At 59.5% G+C, this 19,800-nt stretch overlaps 8 protein-coding genes and 2 non-coding genes across 10 annotated transcripts; 4 read left to right on the forward strand and 6 right to left on the reverse strand.

Moving 5' to 3' along the window:
• Positions 1-342: 342 nt before the first annotated feature.
• Positions 343-2,791, forward strand: A1Q1_00856 (dolichyl-phosphate-mannose-protein mannosyltransferase; the record flags this gene model as incomplete). Its single annotated transcript, XM_014325756.1, has 2 exons — positions 343-657; positions 710-2,791. The coding sequence occupies 2 exons, from the start codon at positions 343-345 to the stop codon at positions 2,789-2,791; spliced, it is 2,397 nt and encodes a 798-aa protein (XP_014181231.1).
• A 119-nt stretch (positions 2,792-2,910) lies between these two features.
• Positions 2,911-3,544, reverse strand: A1Q1_00857 (Dihydrofolate reductase; the record flags this gene model as incomplete). Its single annotated transcript, XM_014325757.1, has 2 exons — positions 2,911-3,374; positions 3,424-3,544. 2 exons carry the CDS (start codon positions 3,542-3,544, stop codon positions 2,911-2,913), a joined length of 585 nt encoding a protein of 194 aa, XP_014181232.1.
• A 206-nt stretch (positions 3,545-3,750) lies between these two features.
• On the forward strand, positions 3,751-4,646 carry A1Q1_00858 (arp2/3 complex 21 kda subunit (p21-arc); the record flags this gene model as incomplete). Its single annotated transcript, XM_014325758.1, has 6 exons — positions 3,751-3,756; positions 3,802-3,950; positions 3,991-4,031; positions 4,112-4,321; positions 4,390-4,558; positions 4,619-4,646. The coding sequence occupies 6 exons, from the start codon at positions 3,751-3,753 to the stop codon at positions 4,644-4,646; spliced, it is 603 nt and encodes a 200-aa protein (XP_014181233.1).
• A 717-nt stretch (positions 4,647-5,363) lies between these two features.
• Positions 5,364-5,689, forward strand: A1Q1_00859 (uncharacterized protein; the record flags this gene model as incomplete). Its single annotated transcript, XM_014325759.1, has 2 exons — positions 5,364-5,581; positions 5,632-5,689. The coding sequence occupies 2 exons, from the start codon at positions 5,364-5,366 to the stop codon at positions 5,687-5,689; spliced, it is 276 nt and encodes a 91-aa protein (XP_014181234.1).
• Positions 5,690-6,622: 933 nt separating this feature from the next.
• Positions 6,623-6,715, reverse strand: A1Q1_t147. The gene has a single exon. It is a non-coding gene; the product is annotated as a tRNA-Trp (tRNA).
• A 315-nt stretch (positions 6,716-7,030) lies between these two features.
• Positions 7,031-7,546, reverse strand: A1Q1_00860 (uncharacterized protein; the record flags this gene model as incomplete). The annotated part of the gene is made up of 1 exon (XM_014325760.1): positions 7,031-7,546. One exon carries the CDS (start codon positions 7,544-7,546, stop codon positions 7,031-7,033), a length of 516 nt encoding a protein of 171 aa, XP_014181235.1.
• Positions 7,547-8,631: 1,085 nt separating this feature from the next.
• Positions 8,632-8,716, reverse strand: A1Q1_t146. Its single transcript has one exon. It is a non-coding gene; the product is annotated as a tRNA-Ala (tRNA).
• A 900-nt stretch (positions 8,717-9,616) lies between these two features.
• Positions 9,617-10,757, forward strand: A1Q1_00861 (uncharacterized protein; the record flags this gene model as incomplete). The annotated part of the gene is made up of 3 exons (XM_014325761.1): positions 9,617-9,727; positions 9,787-9,953; positions 10,010-10,757. The coding sequence occupies 3 exons, from the start codon at positions 9,617-9,619 to the stop codon at positions 10,755-10,757; spliced, it is 1,026 nt and encodes a 341-aa protein (XP_014181236.1).
• A 1,367-nt stretch (positions 10,758-12,124) lies between these two features.
• A1Q1_00862 (DNA clamp loader) lies at positions 12,125-14,469 on the reverse strand (the record flags this gene model as incomplete). Its single annotated transcript, XM_014325762.1, has 2 exons — positions 12,125-13,797; positions 13,842-14,469. The coding sequence occupies 2 exons, from the start codon at positions 14,467-14,469 to the stop codon at positions 12,125-12,127; spliced, it is 2,301 nt and encodes a 766-aa protein (XP_014181237.1).
• Positions 14,470-15,265: 796 nt separating this feature from the next.
• On the reverse strand, positions 15,266-18,699 carry A1Q1_00863 (uncharacterized protein; the record flags this gene model as incomplete). The annotated part of the gene is made up of 5 exons (XM_014325763.1): positions 15,266-15,347; positions 15,409-15,574; positions 15,613-16,707; positions 16,796-17,978; positions 18,025-18,699. 5 exons carry the CDS (start codon positions 18,697-18,699, stop codon positions 15,266-15,268), a joined length of 3,201 nt encoding a protein of 1,066 aa, XP_014181238.1.
• Between the last annotated feature and the right edge of the window lie 1,101 nt (positions 18,700-19,800).

The following is a 19,800-nucleotide window of genomic DNA, read 5'->3' on the forward strand; positions in this document are numbered from 1 at the left end:
ACGATCGCCCGCGAGAGGTACGGCACGTGGCTAAATGGAGGCTCGAATAACGGGGAGATAAGACACCGCTGCCAAGGCTAAAGGAGGTCGATTAGCTGCGGAACGCGCAGGCGATTAGTCTGGACTAGGGGAAGTGTTGTAATGCACGCTAATCAAGGTTGTATTGAGAGGAGATTAAGTTTGTTTTGGCTAGCGTCTTGGATTTGCTGTGCCTCGACGCGACGTGTCACACGTTTCGCTTCACCCACCCCTACTCTTCTTCATACTCTTCTTCATCTCTTCTTCAGACGCAGCCAACGTCCTCGTACGTTCTTCGTCTTTCTTAAGGCTTTCATTTTATCTATGCGGTCGACCACGCATCGCCGCACGCAGTACACCGACGACGACGATCTGGCAGACCCGAGGCCGTGGGAGACCCGAGTGCCACCCTCGAAATACGGCTCTGGTGCCCACGAAAAGTCCAGTTCGGCGGATTCGGCGCTGCCACTTTACAGCAGCATGGACATTGAGAAGGAGAAGCTACTAGAGAAGGACACCCTGTCCGAAAAGGTCGTTGTCACCGACGACGACCAGGGCAAGTGGAACAAAGGACACGGCGCCGGCCCGGGGATTGGCGGGAGACGAGGTCTCCCGCCGCGTCAGCGGATCGAGGGTTGGGTAAGTTTTAGCTACAATGGCTTCCTTTGCTAACGGCTTCCAGCGGGGACAGTACGAGGAGCACTATGAGCTCTTCTGGACCGTCGTCTACACTGTCCTGTCCATGATCACGAGATACTGGCGAATTGGCGCTGCCAGGTTCGTTGTTTGGGACGAGGCGCACTTCGGCAAGTTCGGTACCCATTACATCAACCGCGACTTCTACTTCGATGTCCACCCTCCCCTTGGAAAGATGCTTGTTGGACTTGCGGGTCTCCTGTCCGGCTATGACGGCAGCTTCGAGTTTAAGTCAGGTGTCGAGTACCCGGAAGAGGTACCGTACACAGCGATGCGCGTGATGCTTGCGACTTTCGGTGTTGCCCTCGTTCCGCTGGCCTGGTGGACCGCTGGGGAGTTTGGATGGTCTCGCTACACTCGTCACTGGGTCACACAGTGCGTTCTCTTCGACATTGGATGGCTCTGCATCTCTCGTTTCATCCTCCTCGATTCCATGCTCCTGTTCTTCACCTTCACCACCACCCTCGGCCTCGTCAAGTTCCACAACCAGCGACATGACCCGTTCGGCGACGACTGGTGGATTTGGCTCATTTTTACCGGCTTAAACATTGGTTGTGTGTGCTCCGTCAAGTGGGTCGGCATGTTTGTGACCGCGCTCGTCGGTATCTACACCATCGAGGACCTTTGGGCCAAGTTCGGTGACCTCCGCATGTCCATTCGCACTTACATCAAGCACTGGATCGCCCGCATTGTGTGCTTGATTGTCATCCCCTTCCTGGTCTACGCGCTCTGCTTCAAGATCCACTTCATGATCCTCGACCGCTCTGGACCCGGCGACGCTCAGATGAGCTCTCTCTTCCAGGCGCACCTCCGCGGCAACGACTTTGCTAACTCGCCCCTCGACATCGCCTATGGTTCCAAGCTCACCCTGAAGAACTACGGTTACGGCGGTGGTCTTCTCCACTCGCACGTTCAGACTTTCCCGACTGGTTCTCAGCAGCAGCAGGTCACTTGCTACCACTACAAGGACAACAACAATGACTGGATCGTCACTCCCCCCTGGGGAGGAGAGTTCGACGAGGAGGAGCTGCGCTACCTGAAGGACGGCGACGTCATGCGTCTCGTCCACGCCTCCACTGGTCGCAACCTGCACTCGCACTCCATCGCCGCGCCCGTCACCAAGGAGGCTTGGGAGGTTTCGGGTTACGGAAACGGCTCCATTGGCGACACGAAGGACCACTGGGTTGTCGAGATTGTGGACGACACCTCGCGCTCTAAGAAGGACAGCGACGGAAAGGTTCATGCCCTTACCACTCGCATGCGTCTGCGTCACAAGGATCTCGGTTGCTACCTGCGCGCTGCCAACTCGATTCTGCCCCAGTGGGGTTTCAAGCAGGTCGAGGTTACTTGCACCAAGGACAACAACCCCAAGGATGTCCACACCTACTGGAACGTTGAGTCGCACTGGAACGACAGGCTGCCCGCCGGTAACGCCAAGTTCTACAAGTCCCCGTTCTGGCGCGATTTCTCGCACCTGAACGTTGCCATGTGGACTTCGAACAACGCGCTCATTCCCGACCCGGACAAGGAGGACATCCTTGCTTCGGCTCCCTCGGACTGGCCCTTCCTCCACCTCGGTCTCCGCATGTGTGGCTGGGGTGACGGACAGATCAAGTTCTACCTTCTCGGCACTCCCATCATCTGGTGGTTCTCGTCCATCTGCGTTGTTGGCCTCCTCCTCGTCGGTCTGTGGTACGTGCTCCGCATGCAGCGCCACTACAAGGACTGGGCTCCAGGAGAGTGGGACCACTTCCTGTACGTCGGTAAGATCGCGTTCGGCGGTTGGTTCTTCCACTTCATCCCCTTCCTTATCATGGGCCGCGTAACCTATCTTCACCACTACCTCCCCACACTGTATTTCGCTGTTCTCATGGCTGGTCAAGTCCTCAACACGTTCATTTTCGGTTCGCCTCGCTGGTCGGAGCGCACCAAGTTGATCTGGTTCATCTTCTGGACCAGTGCTGTATTCCTCAACTTCTGGTGGTTCCGCGATATGGCCCTCGGCATCCACGGTCCCATCAACGACCACAAGGGCTGGCAGTGGCGTAGATCATGGAACATCTACAACGGCCAGTAAGCTCCCAGCTCCAAAATGACAGGATGTCACTCGCCGTCCATATCATCACTCTAGCATAAAGATGTAGCATGACACCCCCAAATATGAATATCATAGACAACGTACAACACTCTAGTAGTCTACTTGCGCACCCACATCTCATACCGGTACTGGATACCCTTCTCCTCAACCTCGCCCTCGGGAACGTCCCAGCCGACCCAGTCGCACAGCTCCTGGTGGGTGGCTTGTCGCCACTCGGGGCTGGCCGTGAACTCGTCGAGGAAGACATCGCACGGGATGTGCCCCAGAACGCGGGTGAGGAGCACTCGGTCGACATGGGCGGGGAGAGCCTGGTTGTACAGCTGTGCTCCTCCAATGAGGAAGGCCCGGTGCGTGTCGGCGGGGATCGAATCGATAGCGTCCACGAGGCTGCCGTGGGCGGAGGTGCTCTGCTCGCCAGAAACATCGACGCCAGCGCGCGAGATGACAAGGTTGTGACGCTCCTTCAGCGGCCGGAACTTTGTCGGAATGCCGTCCCACGTCTTCCGTCCCATCAGGACTGCGTTGCGCTTCCCGGCCATCATCGAGTCCTCGCCGGTCGTCACTGCCTGGTCAGCTTACGGCAATGATCCCAGCTGTGCGGAAGAACTCACCTCGAGCAAAGTACTTCATTTCTCCCGGCAGCCGCCACGGCAAACCGCCGTCTCGTCCAATACCTCCGTCAACGGTCGCGGCGACGATGGCGGTGAGACTCCGCTTCGCAGGGTTGGTCATGCTTGTCAGTTTGTGTTGTTGCGGACCTGGACGCGCGACGCGTCGAAATATCCTGGCCGCCTGGGCTGAAGTCATCTCCCGCATCTAAAGTGAGGGTGCTGAATAAAGGTACCGTTGATGTGGATGGTCCCTGGACGACATCGTCATTGCAGTGCGTTGTGTCCACTTCGAGGCTGGTTGTCATCGTCTCGTTCATCCAGCTCACCATGCCCGTACGTATCAGCTGCTCTCAGCTCGACCCCAAGCTAACGTGACAGGCATACCACTCAGCATTCAACAACGACCCCTCGGTGCAGACGGTGGGCAACACGGGCCTCGTCCCGTTCAATGCGACGAAAGCCCGAGGAGCGGCTCCCATCCCCGCCGACCCCTCGCAGCCGGACATCATCGAGGAGGCTCTGGACCTGTGAGCTTTTCCTAAGCTGTAAATCCAGGCTGACATTCAGGTTCCGAGCTAACTGTCTCTTCCGCAACTTCGAGATCAAGGGTGCGTAGTTACACCAGACGACAGTGCTTGACCTGGGATCTGCAACCGTTACGCATGTGGAGAACGCAGCTAATAACCAGGTGCCGCTGACAGGACACTAATCTACCTTATTCTCTTCATCAGCGACTGCATTGCGAAGCTGGCGCCGACCGCCGGCCGTCCCAGCCCCGGATATGGCGAGGCGGGCAAGAAGCTGCACACGCTCGCCGTCGACTCGTTCGCCCTTCCCGGAGAAGCTGGCTTCCCCCTCAACTCCATGTACCACCCTCCGGCGAACCGAAATGAGGCTGGTGAGTGAAATCTCAAGACTCCGGAGCTTGGCGTTCAGCTTGGGGGGGCGATTGCTAGCTGACATCAGACATGCTGAGGTCTTACCTCACGCACGCCAGGACGGAGCTCGCCCTCCGCCTCGTCGACCGCCTGTACCCGGAGGAGCAGGTGCTCGGCCCCGACGGCCAGCCCACTGGTCAGGTCGGACCCAGGGCCGCCCAGCCGAGCAAGTGGTGGATGGCGTTCCAGAAGCGTCGGTGAGTAATCCGTCTGAGGATATCTCGGTTGGAGATATGTCATCGGAACTGACAAGACAGATTCATGGGTCGCTCGCTCAGCAGCTAAGTGTGAGCGGGAACGAAATGCTAGCAGCGCGCCACGCCGACCGGCAGCCTGGTGCAGCACACGACGTTACGACGATCGTGCGCGATTCAAACTGGCCTATTTAGTTGGCCGTAGACGAAATGCAAGGATGTAATATCACGGGATGTTCGACAGAACGCACGTCGTCTCGTCCTTTTGTGCTTGAGGAGCGCTGGAAAGGCTTGGAGGTCGGAGCGAGCAGGAAGAGGGAAGGTACAGGAGTGGGTTTCAGAAGCGTGAGTCTCGGCCTGGTCGGCGTCTTGCGGCTGCACCGACCCCTTCAGTTGGTCGCACCACTTTCCGCACTGACCGCAATCGATGGCATTCTGACAGCACACAAATAACCGAATAGCACGCCGGGTGCGATACTGACCGTCCTTCTCTCTTCCTCTTTCATACCCTTCACATTCTCGCCCACCCCTTTCTTCTTCTTCTCGCCGCTTCCGCCGTCGCCGTCGACACGACACGCTCATTGTTCATTCTCGCCCAATGTTCACTTACGCGGTGCCCTTATTCTAATCCGTCGCTTCTTCTCAATCCCCGATACATTACGTCGACCTTCCCCTTTGTCCTCCGCCGTCTCCCTCGATCCCTCATCTCAGAGTCTTAAACCGTCTCACCTACACCCTATCCACCACTCTCCCCAACAACACGCCCGTCTGTTCTCACAACAGCAACACCAAAACAACCTCGACCAACATGAACTACTGCGAGTACTACTCGAGCTACGCGACGCATGCTTTCGAGCCGGCCGATCACCACGAGGAACACTTGCACGAAACGCTGGGCGCGTACCTTGCCCAACGGCATCCAGAGAAGCCAGCCGACCTCGTGCAGTTCCTCGCGACGCGGCTCGTGTCCCACGACCGTCCTTATGGGCACGGCGGCGACTGGTTCCCTCTCAATGAAGGGGACGGGTGCGTCCTCCGCCGCTGTTGTGGGACTCAAGGCTGTGAGCTCCTCGAAGCGCGCGTCGAGTGGATGACGGCCATCGCACTGCGCGCCTGGCAACTGGTTTCGCATAGCCACCCTTACTAGCCCATCCTAGGCGAGAGAAAGGAGAGGGCCATTCACGCGGCTCGCCACTTCGCACACGGTACTCGTCGCGAGCCATTCCCCCGACACCCCCGACGAGCCCGGCGATGACCCCCGACCTTCGCCCCAGCACGTTCGTCGCTTATCCGCGCCTCAGCAGCGCTTCGGCCACCGGCCCACGAGCATTATCAATCACACCTACACCCCAAGTATGACGCATCACGCATAGCATCTCACGAACAATCACTACCTTCACTGCATCACGACACTTGTCGTCCACGGACAATGCCCCCTCCTCCTCAACTATAGACGCTCAACTGTCGACACACATATAATACCACTCATCTGACAGTGCTTCACGACCACCCACACCTGTATACATCGCCTTATCTGTACTATCTCCTTCTGCATGTTTTATGGTTCTGGACGGTGCAATGCGCTGTGTGGATGTTTCAGAGGAGCGCCCGGGTGTGATCTCTTATCTCTCGTTGGCAGAATTTGAGACAGGATGTGCAGAGAGAGATCTTGGGAAGACGTAGAGTGTGAAACACACACACGCTCGACCGTGCTGTGACGTGAAACAACAGGTGAAGGTCAGCACAGACGCTGGCGCATTGGTAAGGGCGCCAAGGCGGTGTTCTTATCAGCCACTTCAAACGTCTTGTTACAACTGTGCGCGACACTCCTCTCGCTGCTGAGCTGTCATGTCCAGGCCATGCCTGGGGATTGCTCTGTATCACGTCGGGAACAGCGAGAAGGAAAACCATGACTGGTTCCATGCCATACCGAAAAGTTCGCTCCATCCTCGCACCTCCTCCCCATTACCGTCGCGATCATTAGTTCGACACCTCACCTCCCCGCTTACCATCCCGTTCCTCCGCTAGCCGACCTTGCAAAAGAGGAATCTCTCTATCGAGAGGCTCCGACCCCGGCCCGACTCGAACGGACAACCTTCAGGAATCGTAAGATATCCCAGTCATTGGAATCTGAAGCGCTACCAATTACGCCACGGAGTCACCGTGATGTGGTCACGTGAAGGAAGGGCGCAGCTCTCCCACGGGCGACGGGGCAGCCGAAAGCATGCGTCAAGGTGCTCATCTGTCGCCGAGCATGCATCCTGGGAGTCCTCTCCACAAACTGCATGCTTGACCTGCGGTGTGAGGGCAGCAGGAAGCGTCGAAAGCAGCTGCGGGGGAAAGAACATCCGCTAGTGGCACTGATGGTACCCTTCCGGAAATCGCGAATACTGATCTGCATTCTGAAAGGAGTGACTAAAGTTGGATACGATTACTATTTGCTTGGGTCTACTACTGGGTTGTGCTTGGCCCCCTTTACTTGACGAGGTAGGGGAAGACGAAGTTGGCGAAGATGCCCGTGTCGTCGGTGAGGAAGAGGTTGCCGGCGGTGTCATCATACTGCCGGACAGCGAAGCACTCGCGGGTACCGGCCATGCAGAGGTTCTGGCCATTGAAGACGATGTCGGAGGAGCGGATCTCGTCACTCTCGACACCGCACTGGGCGATCGCGGCCTGACCGTTGCCAGTGACACCGAGACACCAGCCGGGGTAAGACGCCTGCTCGGTGCCCTGCTCGGTGCTGATCCAGCCCTGGTCAGGGGCGTTCGGGGCGCCGTTCTTGTCGTTGTCCTCGACGGTGACCTGGCACATCTGCAGGTTCACGCTGTCGACGACCTCGCTGATGAATTGGTGGGCGTGGACGCACAGGTTCGTGCCCTCAAGGCGGATCGTGGACGGGATAACGCTGCCACCACCGTTGGGCTGCTGGCGGCGCTCGGAGGGGGCGGCGAGGGCGCCGGTGAGAGCGAAGAGGGCGAGAGTGTACTTCATTGTTGTTGTGGGTACTTGTGTTGGAGTCTGATTGTTGTTGTTGGTCTGGAAGAGGACAGAGACGGTGTTCTTATATACCTTTCGACGAGCCCCAGACGAGGGCCACTCTATCACTGGTAGCAGTGCTTCCGGCTGCCTCTGCGATATGCCATTCTTCTCGGACACTTCCCTTGACGGCGTCTTCACCGAGCTCGATGGACGCTTGAGGGAAGCCGGATCAGCGCTAGTCACGACCAGAGCCACACTCACAACCCAGAACTCACCTCAGCCTTCCCATAAAGTCTTTCTTGGGTCCGCACTGGGACAGGAACCCGTCTCGGTCTCCCGTTGTCCAGCTTTGGGACACTCGGAGAGGCTTGTTCCCGCAAACACCTCCGGTTCCAATACCTGGGCGCGTTGTCTCGCGAGTGCCACGCGCCGTCCGCAGCGGCGTACGCACTCCCTCCGCTCCACTATACTCCGGCTCTTGTTGGAGTCGTGGGAGCCACAAATCGCGGGCCGTGCCTCTCCCATGTTGGCGGTGCTGGGACGCAACCCAGTTCTTCCCGAGCACTGCCCCTATTATAAGATTACAGTTCGTTCCACTTCTGCCGATGCCGATCTTGGGTGTTCTGAGAACACAGCAGGAACCCACCGAAGATACTTGGGCCGATGGCTCATACGTAACCACAAGGCAAGGACACGGGCGACAGCAGGCTGTCCCGTGTAGTTCTTGGCGGAGAGGCAGGGTCGTCGTGAGGCACCTGTTCGGTAATCCATTAAGATAAGATTACACAGCCATGTGGGTGGGGAGAAGGGGGAGCTATCACGTATGGCGTTCTACCCGATACTTGGTCCTGGCCTCTTACCCGGCCTGTTTCGCTCTAAGGTTCTGTGACAGTGATGTGCTCAGAGCATGGAGCTGCCCTGCGCCCGCCACGTACCAACTCTCTTAGTCTCAGACAAGTGTGGCACTGCGCCCCTCTCACCTCCACCTTTGTCTACCGTCACAACCGTTCACTATTGCCTGCAACTTACTCTTCTAAACGATCGCTTCATGTTCAACCTACTGCAGATGTGCTCAGGATCGAAAAAGATGTGTGTTCTGGACGACTTAGGAATCGAACCAAAGACCTCGTCAATGAGCTAGAAGGTGCTAATGACGCGCTCTACCAACTGAGCTAGACGCCCCCAGACACGGAAGTGCTGGTCTGGAGACGCGGATGCCCGGTGCTGTGGCCGCGCAACCTCTGCGACAGCGACGAGAGGATGAGGGAGATGTAGAGCATTGACAACGTACACTCGAGGCCTCAGCGAGTAGAGGATCAGGGACGTTGCCGGCAGGCATTTGCCGAGACGTGCTACGATTGGTGGAGAGGCGTGAACCACAAACTATGAGCCGCAAGACGAGTTCCGCGAGCGCGCGTGCTTCCCCCGTGACGCAGCCAGGTCTTTCCAAACCCAGCGCACTCTGTCTGGGCTTTGAGGCGGATGCTCGCACCTCGTGTGCGCTCTTCGTCATCCTTCTGACAGGCACGGAGGCACGCCGCCAACGCCTCCCTGTGGCAGTCCTTTCCGTGCGTTTCGCGCATTCCGTGGTCCGTGCAGTGCAGGCGGGTGTTGCTGCCTCCATGTCGGGATCGGGATATGCACTGCTATGCTTGTTGTAATAGCTGTTGTCATATGTCCGTTAGTGTGGTTAGTGGGACGATGCTGTGGCGCTTGGCGACAACGGCGCAGCCGCCTCGTGGCGAAGGACAAGATGGACGAGAATATGAATAAGCGGACCGCTTTTGCGAGGTTCTGGCTTCCGAAGGAAGCATAGGTAATATCGTCGGTGTTCTGGGGCGGCTAGCAGCGTATATGAGGGACGCGGAGAGGAAGTCAGTTGGATCGCGTGTCGCAGGAGCCGGTGCTCGCATCATACACGAGTGACAGTGTCGTGGCCATGTATCTTCGAAGCTCTCCGTGTGCTGAGAACACATATTGAGTTGTGCTGAGAAGCTGAGAACACATACTGAGAAGACAGAACCCACAGCATGCAGTAGCCCTTCTTCCCCACCAGACGCCAACACATGCACACCCAGCGCCATGCACGAATCGCATTCCGGCCACCCCCACGCCACGAGTGCCGTGCGCGACGGGTGCGAGATCGCAGCGCACGATCCTGCAGCCAGCGCCGTCGTCGGCGTCGTGCTGACGGTCTGTGCCCAAGAGCAAAGATACATAAGCAGCCTCTCCCGAGCGCTTTTTCTCTCCAGCGAACTCGCTCACTCATCTCGAGGGCTCTATGGGTGCCCTCGGAAGCGGGGAGCTCAGACGGCTTCCCAGTCACCTCCAGCCCCACCGGCGGACTCGTGAGTACTGAATACGACCGGGCTGACATTGAAGGCGGCCGCTTTGCCCCAACGTACGCGGACATTGTGGGGTTCGTCGTGGACGAGCCTGCAGTTGGCATGTCAAGGGTTACGGCAAGGTCCATAGCCGACAGGAGCCGGGGTATGGCCGCTTTGCACTCTTTCAGCTTCTCTGGAAGAGCTTGAGCCTCTACCCATATGTGGACTCGTCCTCACCACCTTCCCGCGCAGCCACCAGCCCGGCAGACGACGCCCCGCGTTCGAGGTATCTTGCGCTTGAGCCACGCGCCGATCGCTGGACCGACACTATGGCACAGTGCGCTCGCGGGCGGAAGACGTGCCACCAGGTCGCAAACCTCGACCTCGCCAACATAGGGATCAGGGCTCGCCTGCTACGTTTCGTGTTGGACGAGCCGCCAGTGCGGACGATGGATGTGACGTTGGGATGGGTTGCGGAGAACGGCCGCGCGGGTTGGGCGCTGCCCTGCCCAGCGGAGTCTCCAGCGACTGGACGAGTGCTTGATGCCGCTCTGGACATGTTCACACGCAACCCTTGGCGGCGAAACGGCCTCGTCCAGCTCGACCCTCCGCCTACACTCCACTCTCGGGCTGAAGCTTCTGGTCACCTCGAACGACAACGCTGCCCAAACCACAGCTGTCTCCAGCAGAGGTTGCCAACATTCTTTCTCCTTGTTGATCACCTTGCTGTGGGGGGATGGTTGCGGGGGGCAGGTTGTGAGTATTGGGAGCTGCCGGTCGGTGTTGACCGTGGTGAAGGTGTACGCATCCTCCTCGTCCTTGGTGCTGTCAATGTTCCCCTCGAGATCTCAGGGGATATCCCGTCCCGTCGAGACAGTCTCTATGGTCGCCTGTAGCCCAGGTGTGCTCGTCGGCTGGAATTGTGGGGAGATCATTTGCCGAGGTCGGAGCATCGGCGCCTCCCTCTTTCCCCCGTGCCACTCGCTGTCGAGAGAGAAGGACGGTCCCTGGGAAGTGGGTGCCTTGCGCGATTCGGACTCCAGCGCCAGGCGCGGCTACTTCGCCTTGGCAGTCGCCGTCACAAGACTCAGACATCAAGGAGACAGAGACACATATCAAACTTCGGTGGACCCCTGTGGAAGTCCAGTGGATGGGGGGATGCACCCGGGCATCGCTTCCCCCGTCGACGCCACGACGCAGGCTCAACACCTCCCTACACTCGATCACTGTTTGGAAGGGAGTTAAACCCCGCGACACAAACTGCAGTCTGGGTGGCGACGCTCCCGCCGAGGCAACGACGCAGTCAACGACTCAAGACGAGGGACGAGGCTGAGCGTGGGATCGCATTCTCCTCCTGAATGCGGCCGGCCACACTCCACCAAGATAGGAGTACGAAGACGTATATTTGCATGAGGCATTGATGAGGGCGCAGATGGACTCAGATGGACTCAGTCGCCCCAAGCATGCTGCTTTCGTGACACCCCCGATCCTTCCTTCGTACCTCCCCGAATAGGAGGGAGAGGAGAGGGAGCGCGGCAGTGTCACGAAACCGGCATACTTGGCGCTTGTCTGGGTGTCTGGGTCCACACCATCATAGCAGGAAGACGACGGGGAGATCCTGTCATGGCGTACTCTGTCCTATCCCCTCCTCATCACAGGTGATAGGACAGATTGCGCCATTACACGATCCCCTCCGCTCCCCTTTTCCCCCAGCTCCCCCCAGTCTTTGCTTGTGCACAATGGAAAGCAAACCCGAACAGGGTGAGTCACGTGCTCACAATCTCACGTTCCAGACCCTCCGTGCCTGAACATATTCCCTGAATGTATCATGTTTCATTCCTCGAATTCTGTTGTTGTTTGTTGCTTGCGTCGCGTTACGCGTCACTCTCTTCTCCTGCCTTTCTTCTTTCGGCAACCCCACGATCCGCAACTGAAATCCGGGCGCCGTGCCGTGTCGTCCTCCCTGTCCGTCCTGAGTAGTGCCAGTGGAGGTGGATGTGTAGTGGATGAACTGGCGAGAATTTGTTGCATACAAGATACACACCTTGGTGTGTCGAAGCGTTTCATAAGAACGAAAGTGGAATAGACAAGAAAAGAGCTATCTTTTTGTGTGGCGTGGAAGGATGTGTGTGGTGTGGTGGCGGTTGTTGGGGGAAAACTACTAACTTATATTCTTCTTTCAACTCTGTGCGCTGCTCTCCCGTTCTCACGAGAAGCTACGCATGGAGCTACGAACGTGTCGCGCCTCGCTCTGCTCGGCGGCTCACTCGACCAGCCCATTCTCCGCCCTCTCCAACTGCGCAACTCTCCTCGCCCTCATCCTCCCGACCTTCTCCTCCTCCCGTCCATAGACGCGGGCACACTCCTCCTCCGCGCTGCCCTTGGGCGCTTCCAGCCCCAATCCGGCCTTCACTTCCTCCTCCCTCACGCACAGCGCCACTTTCGGCCCGTGGGCGAGTGCCTTCGGCGGACGCCCATTGCTCTTCACTGCCGGGTTGGAGAGCGCCACAATGCCGAGCGTCTCGAGGTTGGAGAGCAGGTCGCGATAGTCGCTCTCGGGGGCTGGCGGGAGGGGACTGCTCTCGTGGCTGAGGAGGTGCGAGTACGTCGCGTACAAAGAGGACACGGTCAGGGACTCGGACACGGCGCCGGTGGGACAGCCGGCCTGCCCCGAGCGCTGGCGGAGGAGGAACACGAGCAGCGCGACGAGCACGAGGCGGCCTTGCAGCGGTACACTCCTGATCTTGTTCCCCACCGCACTTGAGGGCGCCGCACTGCTGCTGCCCGCTGCGGCGCGGAGGGCCTGTGTGTGGCTCGCGAACGCCTTGAGGACGTGCGGCAGCGCGACTTTCACGAGCACCTCGGAGCCCTTCTTCGTCCACTCTGTCTCCGCAAGAGACACGGCCGAGGAGAGCACTCCCAGACACATGCGCAGGTCGCCGTTCTGTGCCTCGACCTTGCGTGCGAGCAGCTCCAACGCACGGCTGTCGACCTGCACGCCCTCAGACGGCAAACGGTCAGACACGATGCGGCCCATGTCCTGCGCGGTGTAGGCGCGGAAGGAGAGGACCTGGGGCATGGCGCCCGAGGCGAGCGAGAGGTTGGCGCGCACAGTCAGGTCGAGCGTGTTTGAGATCGCCACGAGCTTGATGGTTCGGTCAGACGACGAGAGCAGGGGAAGCGAAAACAGCTTGGAGAGGACGTGCGAGACGGCCGGGGGGGCCAGTGTCGGTGGCGGAGGGAGGAGGGAGTCCACCTCATCGAGAATGATGAACGTCTTGTGCCCGTCAGAAGAGAGGTGCTTCGAGACAGCCGCCTCGGTCTTGCCGCACCCCAGCTCGGAGCCGAGACGAGACCACACGTCAGTCGCCTTTAGGCCCATGACGCCGACTTCGGCGACGCGCCACCCCTGCGCGGCGAGCGACCTTCCAACGGCGGTGGTCAGAGCAGTCTTGCCCGTTCCCGGCGGGCCCGAGACGTACATCCCCACATCCTCGGTGGATACCAGGCCGAGGTAGGTCTGGAACACGGCCTTCTCGTCCTCACGTCCGACGATGGCATCAATCGCATCAGAGGAGCGCGCAGAGAGACGCAGCTTGGCCTTGAGAGCGCGATATGGGTTGGCGGGAACGACCTCGGGCGACGGGCTCTGAGACGCATCGCGGCACGTCACATCGTCCATGGCATAGGCGAGTTCAGTGGCAGAAGGAGACGACGGCGGTGGCGTGATGAGAATCTCCTCCTTGGCCTTGCCCTTGCCCTTGGGGTCTTTCAGATCGACGTCCATGTCGCCGTCGGGAGAGACGATGCGCTCACGGTCCTGCGACGACGCCGTCGTCGCGAGCGACGGCGACGGTGACGGGCTCGGTAAGCATGAGCTAGTCCTTGCCAGGTCGGCAGAGCGGCTGGGACCCGCAGCGGCGGCGGCAGAAACTCCTGAATCCAGTCAGTTGACTATACCCTATTGAGCGGAAGCTTACCTGCACTTTCGCTGCGGAGGCTGGAAATGCTGCTGGAGCGGTTACGGCTGAGTTGTCGGCTGACGCGGACGCGTTTGCGCGAGCTCTCGGCGGGAGAGGGGCGGGGCGGGGGCTGCGGGTCGCGCGGAGGGGGAATGTTCTCCTTCCCCTTGCCGAAGCGGGGACCACCGGAGGGGCCGGCGTCGCCGCCGTCTCCACCCTTGATCGCCGGTGGGCCGGAACCGCCAGACGCGACCTCCTTGATCTGCGACAGGGAGGGGACGGCGCTCGTACTATGGGCGCGGAGGAGCATCCCACCGCGACTTCTTGTAGCGACGCCAAGGCCGAGGGATGCGGGGACGGGAGAGGGAGAGGGGGAGGCAGACGCGCCGTTGCCGCCCCGGCTGGAACCGAAGAGGGAGGCGGAGCGCGTCAGTGTCGGCGAAGTCGTGGGCGGACGCGTCCTACGGCGTTCGGCGGGGGATGCTGTCCGTGCGGGGGACAGGGCAGAGGGTGCAGTCGCATTACGGCGGAGTGGTGAACGGCGAGTCCGGCGAGAGCTCTCGGGGGTGTCGGCCGACAGCTGGCGCTCATTGTCCTGGTCTTCGGGTTGCTCGTCTGCTGCGCGCGTTCGCTTCGGCGCGGGCATCTTGAGTTATGGTGATGAGCGAGATGTGTGTTGCGATGCACGAATGGATTCGCAGTGTGTGTGTGTATGTGTGTGTGAGAAGATGCGGAAGAGAATATTACAATGGGAGGAGAGGGATGGGATGGTTGGGGCCGATTGGGAGATTAATGCGCCTAGTGAGAGTACGCGTAATGAGTGGCTCGCACCGGATGAAGGGAAGAAGGGTGGGGGGCTGGAGTCGAGGGTAGCGGTGGCAGATGGGAATGTCGGGAATGCAAAGCAAGATACACAAGAAAGAGAGTAGCGCAAGAGGGAGAGGCAGTGGGAAGCGTGCCGAGGTGCTGGAGAGAGAGTTATGACAATGGGATGAACAAAAGATAGAATGATGTGAGACGATGTGGTCGATGCAGAGGCAGCAGCTGATGGCCGGTCGTTGTCGAGGCTCACTCACTCACTCACTGCTTGTTCCTACAATGGACCCAAGCTCAGGACGCGTTCAATGGACCCCCTCGCTAGCCTTGCTCGCAGTCTGAACCCGCCCAGGGTAGTCATAGCAGGTCAGGCGCGTCCACACGTGGCGAATACCTCCGCTCATTTACCTTTTTTACGTACGACGCGTCGAGCCCACCGTACGCGCGCGAATGACGTCACAATACACTCCCTGTCCCTCGTTATCCAATATAACTAAAGAGTCCAAAAAGAACAATCACCATGCTCTTCGTCTACGGCCTAAGGTTTTGTTGTACAAAAGAGATGGGGGTAGCAAGCACACAGTACCTGCTACAGAATAATGAATGGTATGGTAGGTGAAATATAACTACAGACCAAGCAGCTCGCGGTCCACTTCCGCGACCCACCGCGCCTCCACATACTTGGCCTGGATATAGTCTTGAATGTCCCTAACACCGTCAGCCGAAATGCGCTCCTGAGCCAGCCACTGCCATCACAAAATATACTCACTCGTCACTCGGTACCCAGTCAATGGGCTTGTTCCGCTCCCAGAACGCATTGCCCCGTGCATTGCCCCAGTCCTGCGCAAGCTGGATCGCCTCGGGTGCCCAGTTGTCCAGGTCCACACTCCGCGGCTTGGAAATGTGCGTGCCAAGACCGCGGTGCTGCGTGTTAGCTTGAAACAACGCGGCTGAGCAGCTTAGAAAGACTTACCAGTCCACAACAACGGATACACAGGAACATGACCATTGGCATATCCCTCAGACCTGCCTGTCAGCTTGATGCCCTGATATGCAAAGCTCGACTCACTCTGCGTCGCCCATCGAGACGACTTTGTCCGCTTCCCGCAGTCCGCGCATCGCGCATTCGCGCCCGTATCAGCGATCTGGCGGAGGAGCGCCTTGTCCAGCTTCGCAGGCTCGACGTCAGCCTGTTCCTCCATGCCCGGTGGGAGACCAGGGGAGCCGAGTACGGGCGAGAGAGCGCGGAGACTGGCCAAGTTTGTGTCCGGATACTGCGGTTGCGGCTGGCCCTGCTGGCTGTGTGACGTTTGGCTGTACTGCGCCTGGCTATGCCCTGATGAGCTGGGAGCCTGCTCGCGTGCATCCCTTGCGTCCCGCTGCAGCCCCGCCATCTCGTACACTCTCCGCTCAATGTCGCTCTCCATGTCGTAGTACTCTTCCCGGTGGTTGAAGCTGTTAGCATACATAAATGCCGGGCGTTGCTGGAGGTCCATCGAGTTGCGGTTTGCCTTGCCGCCGCTCTTGCTTCCGAGCTTGTCGCCTGCAAGTTCGGCTGATGACTTGATTCGATTCTTCAGGCTTTGCCTGTGCTGTCCGCCGCGGGGGGTTGAGCTCTCGCCTCGTGGCGGTGCCGGCCGCGGCGGGGCGGGGAGAGAGTGCCGGCTCGTGTTCTGCTTGACTGCTGGCGGAATGGGCAGTCTTCGATCACGGTCGGACTGACCCGACCCCTTGCGGACAGGCAGTGTGTCGTCGTCGTCAAAGTCCGGCGGGGCCAGCTTCTTCACGTCGTTCAGAGACCGCAGTGTCGATGTACCGTTAATACAGGCTTCGATAGCGTTGCACAGCGCATAGATCCACGTCTTCATGTCCGCCTCGGACAGGGCCTGGTATAGCCTTCTGCCGTGCGAGGGCGTCACGATTTCAAACACGAAGCGTCGGTCGGTGCCACGACCCTCGCGTACGCTCGCAAACTTGAGGTCGATCACGGTCGAAGCCGACTCGGGCTTGTTAGGGCCCCCGTCCTTGTATTCGTACATCTTGGAGTGTGCCAGCACGACCCAGATGCCTGATGTCAGTTGGGTTCAGACCAGCAAACTTACGGTCCCATTTGCCTCGCGTGCCGCCCTTCTCGAGCTCCTCCCACGTCCCCGTACCCCAGAGGACACCCTCCTTCTTTCGTCCGGCGAGCTCGCGCTGCTCGTCCTCGTCGCCCATTCCACTGATGCCGCCAACTCCACCGAGCGACGGCGACGTGCTCGGCTGCTTGTGGTGGTCGGCGGTCAGCTTTGCGGCCGTGTCAGCGAGCGCGACAGAGCGCTGCGAGTCGTAGTTGCCGACATTGTTCGCGCTGTCGGCCGGCAGGAACGGGGACCGGTACACCTTGACGCCGGGCTGAATCGAGTGGCGCGCCGCGTGACGCGAGCTACTTCTAGGAGGTCGCGGGGGGAGGGGCAGCTGTCCATCACCACCGTCCGAGATTGTCGGGGAGCCGTCTGGTGTGCCGAGCGGCGGCACGTCGCCGAGCTGCTCATAGCTTCGCCGCGGGGATAAGTTCTGCGTCGTGTAGGGGAAGGGCGGGACGTTGGCTGATGACACTGGCGGGGCGCGCTCGACGAGCGGTTGGGCCGAGGGAAGATGCGTGAACGTCGCGTTTGTCGAGGAGAAGAGACCGCGGATCTTGCGTCCGCCGAGGATCTTGTTAATCTTCTTGCCCTTGTGCTCCTTGCTTGCGTTGAGAGCAGCGAGATCCGTCGAGCTCGTCGGGAGCACACGCGGCCGCGGCGTCTCGAGCCCGTTGCCCGAGAGCTTGCTCGCGGCGTTCTCGAGCACCGTCGTCTGCTGTTCCCTCGCAGCCCAGCCCTGCAGCAGGTCGTTCCGAACGTGGTGGAGGTGGGCGAGCGAGAGCGTCAACGACCGCGTGAGGGCGTCAAACGAGCCACGGGCACTGGCATCGTCGCGAGACAACAGGCGCACGGGCGTCTCGCTCACGGCTAACTGTCGGCCGCGCTGTGTGGGCGTGTCGACGCCGCTCGCCTGCTGTCGCCCAAAGTCGGTCGGCTCGTGAGGCGGAGGGTGTGTGTCTGCCCGCTTACCCGGTACCTGGCTCAGGAGGCTGCCGACCCAGCCATACATGCCGACCAGAAGGTCAAGACACACAACAGAGCTCGGCGGCACGGCGTACAGAAGCGTCGAATGGTGGTTGTAGCGCGCGAGGTCGAACTGGGCGGCTCGGGTCGCCTGGGCAACGTCTGCCGAGCTCGAACCCGCATTTGATGATATCCCAGATGATGACGACAGGTAGGCGGCCGTGTCCGAGTAGTACTGCTTCGCGACGCTCTGATCCAGTCAGCTGGTTTACCGGAATTCATAACGCATAACGTACCTCGAACTTGTGTTGTTGACTGCCGGCGCCGGTCAGTCCCTGGCGCTTGATTTCGCCCTTGACGGCGCTCAACGAGTGCAGCACCATCTCTTGCAGGTCCTCTCGTTCACGAGCACGACGCTCTCGGGCAACCTTGCGGATACCATTGGCATTGTCAAAGACATCACCCTGGACACCGTACCCGCCCTCTAGCCAGCGGCCGAGCTCGCCGAGAGATGACAACAACTCGTCCTCTGCCGTCTCGAGCTGTTCCAGGAGGGCAACATAAGCTGCGCTGGCGGTAAGCACCGTCTTGGCGAGATGCTTCAGCGTGCCAGCCGAGTGCTCGAGCGCAGCAAAGGTCGAGCGACATAACAGCGAGTCCGGGAGAGGTTCTGAAGGGACTGGGGCATGGTGAGGTGGCCGGCTCGTGAGCGGTGGTGACGGTGATGGCTGCCCGTTCTGACCCGACTGTTGGCTGAAGCCGTTGCCGTTGCTGTATGAGTCGCTGTAGCTGTCTGGCGGGAGGGACTGTTGGGGAAGACGAGCAGAGGAGATGGAGCTGTGCACCGAAGGCGACGAGGGGGGCTTGGCGAAGGCTCGGGAACTGTCCGAGTCTGTGCTGTTGACGGTGAGGCTCGGGGAGGGGGGAACGGGTGGTACGGGGGAGGCGCGGGGTCGTGATGTCGATGCCATGGCCGCTGTGGGCATGATGACAGGAAGGTGTTATGATCTTGCTATGATGGCGATGACCGACACTGTGATGGCTGAGAGATGGGATCGGCAGAGTAGAGAGTCTGTTTCCAAGATGAGCGGCCAGCCGTCAGCAGTCTTGTCGACACGGTGATCTTGGAAGCCTTAGTGCGGGCGTACAGTAATGTTTTGATCGGGATGAAATAACAAATTCGATCCGGTGTAAACAAATGCATTAGCCTTCTTCCTAATGACCTGATGGAAGCATTAGAAGCGGCCGAATGCACTTTGAATGGCAGACTCGTTGCATACGTTCATGCTCTTCCGCTCGCTCTTAGACTCTACATGCATGCATTCCCGCATCAGCGGCCCCTCGCAGCTCAAGCAAACCAAACCCCTAGGACGACCCCGCTCCCTTGTCCTTTCCTTGCTTCAGCTCCGGCAGTGCGGGCAGGCTTGATTAGACCCTTGTTTGTTTACAGCATCCTGCGCACCTGATTCCCTGGATGTGGTCCTGCATCAAACCCGTCCAACCCGTATTCTGGGATCCGAAGAATTCGCGCATACACGCACACACAGACAGACATACGTACGAGCGCGTCTATGGTGACATGGCACTCACCCACTTTCGCCCACTGTGCGTGCTCTCACAGTGAGCAATGCAAGCGTCTAAAATTTCGTCATGAGATTTGCCACGCTTGAAAGAATCAGCTGCCTCCTTGCTGGAAGGGACGACGCATGCGAAGCCATGAAGGAAAAGGGGGGTGAAGGAAACCTTACTCGCCTCATGAACCGTCGTGTGGGTCCAGCCAGTTGGCCATCGCCCGCAATGATACCGGAGACGTGCCTTGAACCTTGAGTTCTGCAGAGCGGCTGATTCCCAAATCCCACCCCGCCCTTCTGCCTCGATCGCAAGAAGAACCCGGGAAGAGCAGGGACTTTGGACAACGTACAAGGCCCAAACGACGGGATCGCGCTCGACGACGCGAGGCGCGAGGTGGCAACGCGAGCTCAACTCGTCTGACTTGGTGACACGCAGGAACGCTGGGACGTCTCACTGGGCAACGTACGCCGACTCGCGGCCTCCCGAGTTTGGTCAACGCG

Source organism: Trichosporon asahii (genome assembly GCF_000293215.1).
Source record: "Trichosporon asahii var. asahii CBS 2479 unplaced genomic scaffold scaffold00035, whole genome shotgun sequence".
Taxonomy (NCBI): Eukaryota; Fungi; Basidiomycota; class Tremellomycetes; order Trichosporonales; family Trichosporonaceae; genus Trichosporon; species Trichosporon asahii.